This window comes from Strongylocentrotus purpuratus, unplaced genomic scaffold, assembly GCF_000002235.5.
Source record: "Strongylocentrotus purpuratus isolate Spur 01 unplaced genomic scaffold, Spur_5.0 spur5_scaffold_8, whole genome shotgun sequence".
Lineage (NCBI taxonomy): Eukaryota > Metazoa > Echinodermata > Echinoidea > Camarodonta > Strongylocentrotidae > Strongylocentrotus > Strongylocentrotus purpuratus.
Genome location: NW_022145614.1, coordinates 25,523,184 through 25,529,183, shown reverse-complemented (window position 1 = coordinate 25,529,183; position 6,000 = coordinate 25,523,184). Strand labels below are relative to the sequence as shown.

Genomic DNA, 6,000 nt, shown 5'->3' with positions numbered 1-6,000 from the left:
CCACTCTCTACAGAATCTACATGTAAATAATTAATCCAATAGCACGCTTCATCCAAATCTACAATTCTTATCTACAACTATTTGTTCATAAATTAGCTAAAAACTGCAATGATTTACTGAAGGATGATTTGAAGACCTAAATAACTCAATGCATGCATAATCTAACACTTTTTCAATGGCTGGTTGAAAAATTGTTACCACTCTATTGCTGTTAATGCCAAGATTTTTGCATAAAGATATTTTTTGTGGATCAAGGGTTCAAGACCAATTCGCAAGTTGTTAAATTCTCGTAAAACCACTTCCAATTATATACTTTGCAAGTATTATCATACTACATTCGTGGATCATGAACTCAGTAGTGAGCATCACAATCATCATTAGATAAGAATTGTGTCAAGGGCAATGAATAAATGAAATAATTCTTTTAAAATGCCCCAGGATGAATAGTATGGTCTCAAACTGCCCTGCGTGACCTGGTGACGGCTCCTGCTAAAGTGTATAGCAACCATGTGCGACATGTGACAGGTTTTGCTTTAGTGATTTCAACATGCCACGTTACTTCCTGGAAATATTTTCATTTGTTGTTAAATCTCAAACATAAAATCCCCACAAAGATAACTGCATCTACAGTAACTCCATATAAAAAAAACATATATGACTTTAATGCCCTTCTAGCTGTCTGCAGATGATATTACTGAGAGCCATCTTGCGTCTCTTTTTTTTTTTATAACTGAATTTTTCGAACTGAGAGGGGGATTTATTTTGTTCAATTTTATACTTTATATTATTGTTTTAAATTACGACCCCTACCCTTGCATTAGATCTGCCAGAGGCAACATGGAAATCAAAGAGAGTATGCTTCTTGAAAGTGAATTTGGCTCTTCACATCCTTCAGTTCTTACCAATTTTAATCTACCATCTAGAACGATAATAAAACTATAAAATGGAATTTGAATAAAGAACTAAAATCTCCTATTTTGTTTCCTCTCCATTTTCTTCTGTTTCTTTTCATCCACCTCCGGGGGCGGGGCAAAAAACCATGGTGACAGGATGTTAACCCAGAGGAGGTAGAAAGCTCTTCCTGGTATCACGAACCACAGTATCCAAAAGTACTCGGAGAAGATTCCTAGAACTTGAACAATCGCAGTCACAAGAATGATGTCTTTGATGTGCCTATCAGATTGATAAAAAAAAAAATAATACACAATATATATTAGTATAGTGCATATCACTGAAAGTCCCTATGTGCTTGAATTAGCATTCCCCCCCGCACCCCTCAAAAAAAAAACTAATCAATCATTAGCAAACCCACTAGTTTTAACATGAGCTTTCCAAAGAACAAGTATAATTTGTGGCCCTACTTTTCAGTAGCTTCATACAGGTAATATAAAGTGTATGGATGATGATTTGGTGAAAATTTGTTTATAATCCTTTATTGCTCCAAATCAATAAGTCAAGCTGTCTTCAAATAGCATTGAAAGGAATTAGGACAACTTACATATAGGCCAGGGATGTCTATCCCCCCCCCCCTTTCCTTTCTTTCTTTCTTTCTTTCTTTCTTTCTTTCTTTCTTTCTCCCAATATTGAGTTGTTGCATTGATTCTAAGAGGATAGTCAAACTGTTACATTAATGTGTGTATAACCAAGCTATTACTTGATTGTTTAATCGCAGTACACATAGATAAACATGATGAAGATAATTGCCCCACCTCCCTCTGTCATCAATCAATCGTTTATAAACTTTGCATTATGTAAAAAAATTTAAAGTATGTCAAATTTAAAAGGGCAATTTTCATCAACTACTATCTGTTGACATAAACTGATAGGACATAAAGCACTTACAAATAATACTTTATATTGTTCTTTAAATTAAAGAAATTCTATTGAATGAATAGGACACCGGTAAGAAATACATGTATGAATTCAACCAGCAAGAGACCTGACAGATTTCAAAAGGTTTGATAACCAAACAAATACAAAGACACAGCGAGTGAACTTTACTCCTACTCAAAAGATAATGTCATCTCTTTGTTTACTCACAACTGGATCTAAGCAAAGGTCAAAAACCCTGGACAACTATAATAATACAACCTCTCCTATTCAACTCCGACAGTGAGAGCTACATTGATTTTGATGAATAATGTCAGTAATCTTTATTTTCTTAAGTTCATAATACCAGTAGCTTCCTAGCAAACAAATATTTTCAGTGTGGTTTTCGACCAGTGTCAATTAGAGTGTCAAAGTCTGAATAAATACATTGTCATGTTTGTTTCTGTGTTTTTTAGCTACTTTTTGAGCTGTAAATACTCGGACGGGGCAGTAGATTGCAGCTTTCAGGCATACAAATCATGGGTTCACTACAGTTGTAGAGCACCCTAGAAACTCTTATTTTAAATCCATAATTGTAGACAAATATAATTGTGAATGTAAGTAAATTTTCACCTTCAAAGATAATTAATAAAGTTATTCCTCATTTTAAAGACGGGGAAGCAGGTGTTCTGTTAGCAAATTATTTACTTTTTTTTTCTTTTCATTAACCCTATCTATCCTTTCCCCTACAACCCGGCCCCTCCCCTCCCCCCCCCCCTCACCCATTCCCTCTTATACATTTCTAGAGATGCCCCTCATGCCATCATTCCTGGATATTTTTCTTCATCTTCTTACGATCTAAGGAGTTTTAATTTGTTGTTAAATGTTAATGATCTGGTATGATATTCAAGATCTAGTCAGGAAATTTTCACTGACACCTGCCCCCCCCCCCTTCAAAATGTTTCAGCAACACCTTTGACATCAATGCTCTTGATCTACCTGATCTAAGGTTTGTATTCGTTTTAAGTATATGTTTATTGGTTTTGTTAGAATAACTTACTCCTCCAAGGACTGCGTGTCAAGTCTTAAAGCGGGACTGACAGGTGGCTATCTCATCAACTCAGCTCTCAATTAACATAAAAAAAAGAGGATCATGGGGAATCAATGGTCACCAATTGGGCATTGTTTTCTATATACGGTAGAGGGAGCATTTAAATGTTAGGTCATTGTTGGAAGTACTTACTCCCCCATGCCAGACAGCATGTTCAAGTCGCATCCTCCATCAAGTAATGCTCCAGTCTCTGAGTAGCTGGGCTTTGCCATAATGGTCATAAAGTGATAACAGCCAAAGTAGACCGCTGTCGCGAAGGCTAGGACCAACTGAAAGAGAAATGTGGGCCAAAATATTAGAACAATAGTACAGTAGAAACAGGAAATGCAATCACATTTCAAAACTGTAGACTGCTTTATTCCAACTAACCAAGGATGCATTTAAGTCTGCATAAATTTTCAGCTGGCACTTGTTTTTATTTAGGCCAAGTTCTAAACTATGGTTTTAATTACCGGTATACTCTTATCACAGAAGACTTAAGGGGGAAGTCTGATAGCTTTTAAACCAGTTGGATTTCACTCCAGTAGAATAAGGGTCACAGTGAATGAGAACCTTTTGATGTTTTGTGTAGAATGGGTGTCCACAAAGCATTTCAAACATTTTCCAGGGCTGGGCAGTCAACATGTAGCTCAATTTTATCCATACGTGTTTGATCTCTGATTGTTGATTAACTTAGAGGTTTTTTTGATAATGTACAAGAATAAATTTTTAAATTCAATTTTGGATGAGTAATCCCCTTGAATTGGGCAGGTCAGAGGTGCAATATTCCAACAAACTGTAGCAACAAAAAAGGAGCAATTTTTTTTTATTTACCTCTAATACTATTAAACAACAATAAAAAATTTGCCAATAGACATTTTGAGGGGGTGTCTACTATCACATCCCATAGCCATACAAATATTTATGATAATAATGTTATTTACCAAGGGAAACTCATCAGCATCAATGCTGATCTTCCCGAGGGCCCTCTAAGTATCGATCACCCTAACAGTACCCGGGTACCCATTTACACCTGGGTGAAGAGTGGCAAATTTTTATTAATGTCTTGCCTTATACCAACTTACCCAATTCCACCAAGTGAATGTGTCCAGTTTCCAAAGAAGGCGAATGACAATGTATAGCAGTGACGCGCCAACCATTATATTCCTGTAATAACTTAGGGTCTCTGCATTCTCAACGACAATCTGTTTCTGCCCCTTTGTGCCAACTTTCCCTTTAGGCTGCAAAGGAATGATTCAGAGAAGTTTTTAAGAAAATTTAATAAACACACAAAATTCACAAATATATAAAAAAAAAGTTTTTAAAGAGAGCACTGTATCTGGAAGTAAATTTAGATCTCTCTTTTGTGAGGTTTAGTGATTCACATTCAACTTCTTGTGATTTACACTACATGCTATTTCATGCTTTTAACACAAGACTCTAAAATTCCCTCCAAGAAAAAAAAAATTTTCACACACAATTCAACATCAAATGATCAAGGACAGAAAAAATGTATTCGTTCAAATAAGAGGTAAACAAAATAAGGTATAAGGTGGATAAGGAGTCAAGACAGATTAACAGAAGAACGAGGAAATAATTAAATAAAATTGAAGATATTTGTTTCTTCCCTTGAAAGAAATGAATTTAGGGGGAAAAAAACCAAAATGATGAAATAAAATGGCAATGAGAGGGGAAAAAATGAATGAGAAAATATCAAGACTTACTATCACAATTTTAAGGCCTCTGTAGCTTATGCTGTTAACTTATACATGCCTTATGTTATGGTTATGGAACAAGCTGGAACTTGGAAGGGAACAGAATTAGAAGAGAAACTATTTTTTTAATTTTTTTTTGTAGGTCTAGATCTAGATCTAGATCTAGAATTTGTTTCTCCCCGAAAGAAAGCCATGTGCATGCTTGTAGTAAGCAAGCAGGCAGGGGACCGACGACTTTAAGACTTTTTTCGAGGGACTTGGTAATGAGGATCAATGCCTTACCAACAGACTGGATATGTGACTTGTGAGTAAACATTACATGTTCAATTTTGAGACCGAGTAAACAATTCATACAGCTTACATTAAATTCAACACACGGGACCGATACTCGGAATTGATTCTTCATTCAACTGGACAAAACAGTCTGCAAACAAAGGAATCAGCATCTCAGCTCAAAGAACACTTGAGAGAAAAAAATCCTTTTGAAATGGTTAATACTTACAGGCGCAGGCATGGTGATTCCAAAGTTACAAATTTGCGAACACAAGATGTGGAAATCAAGACAGATGCTGGAGTTTTTTAACGTGGATTTCGCAATTCCCCCTTTGTAGTCTGTACATTCCAGACCTCGTAGTCGAGTCGTACGTCGAGGTCACCTATGCAGTATCAGATCCAGGAATATAACCCCCTGGACAATCACCCCCGGTAAATTACCCCCCCCCCCCCCCGGACAATAACCCCCGGTAATTACTCCCCAAGGACAACCACCTCCCGAGGACAATAACGTTATTGTCTCCCCCCCCCCCCCCGGGCCCCCCGGAAACATACTAGGTCTACATTTGGACAATTGACGGGGGGTACTCACATAATGCATGTACGGGGGGATGCCGCTCTAATGGGTCGCTTCTTCACAAAAATCCCTAATCATGGGTCCCATTTGAACAAAACATAGGTCCGTTTTTTCAAAATTTCCAACATTTTCAAATTTTGTTCGGGTATTTGCCATAAAATTGTGAAACATGAGCTTTACTTCGAGAAAAATCCCTCCCAGTGACCCTTAAAAACGGGGTAGGGGTTTCGAGGCCTGAGCGGCATACCCCCGTCCAAGCTAATTCTGAATACCCCCCCCCCCCCCCGGACAATAACCCCCGTTAATTACTCCCCAAGGACAACCACCTCCCGAGGACAATAACCCCCCGGGCCCCCCGGAAACTATACCACATTTGGACAATTGCCGGGGGGGTACTCACATATTAAGGCATACGGGGGGATGACGCTCTAATGGGTCGCTTCTTCACAAAAATCCCTAATCATGGGTCCCATTTGAACAAAACATAGGTCCGTTTTTTCAAAATTTCCAACATTTTCAAATTTTGTTCGGGTGTT

The 6,000-nt window shown here is 37.5% G+C and overlaps 1 protein-coding gene across 1 annotated transcript; it reads right to left on the bottom strand.

Annotated features, from left to right (window-relative positions):
• Positions 1–715: 715 nt before the first annotated feature.
• Positions 716–5,248, bottom strand: LOC105443192 (transmembrane protein 208-like). The gene is made up of 4 exons (XM_030975988.1): positions 5,117–5,248; positions 3,985–4,140; positions 3,053–3,189; positions 716–1,173 (listed from the first exon to the last, which is right to left on the bottom strand). Exons 1-4 carry the CDS (start codon positions 5,126–5,128, stop codon positions 963–965), a joined length of 516 nt encoding a protein of 171 aa, XP_030831848.1. The 5' UTR covers positions 5,129–5,248; the 3' UTR covers positions 716–962.
• Positions 5,249–6,000: the final 752 nt, after the last annotated feature.

What these genes read in the sequence shown, in the direction of transcription:
- LOC105443192 (XM_030975988.1), bottom strand. An exon ending in CATTCACTTGGTGGAATTGG is followed by an intron (nt 3,190 to 3,984) that starts GTAAGTTGGTAT and finishes TTTCTCTTTCAG; the next exon opens with TTGGTCCTAGCCTTCGCGAC. An exon ending in ATGCTGTCTGGCATGGGGGA is followed by an intron (nt 1,174 to 3,052) that starts GTAAGTACTTCC and finishes TCAATCTGATAG; the next exon opens with GCACATCAAAGACATCATTC.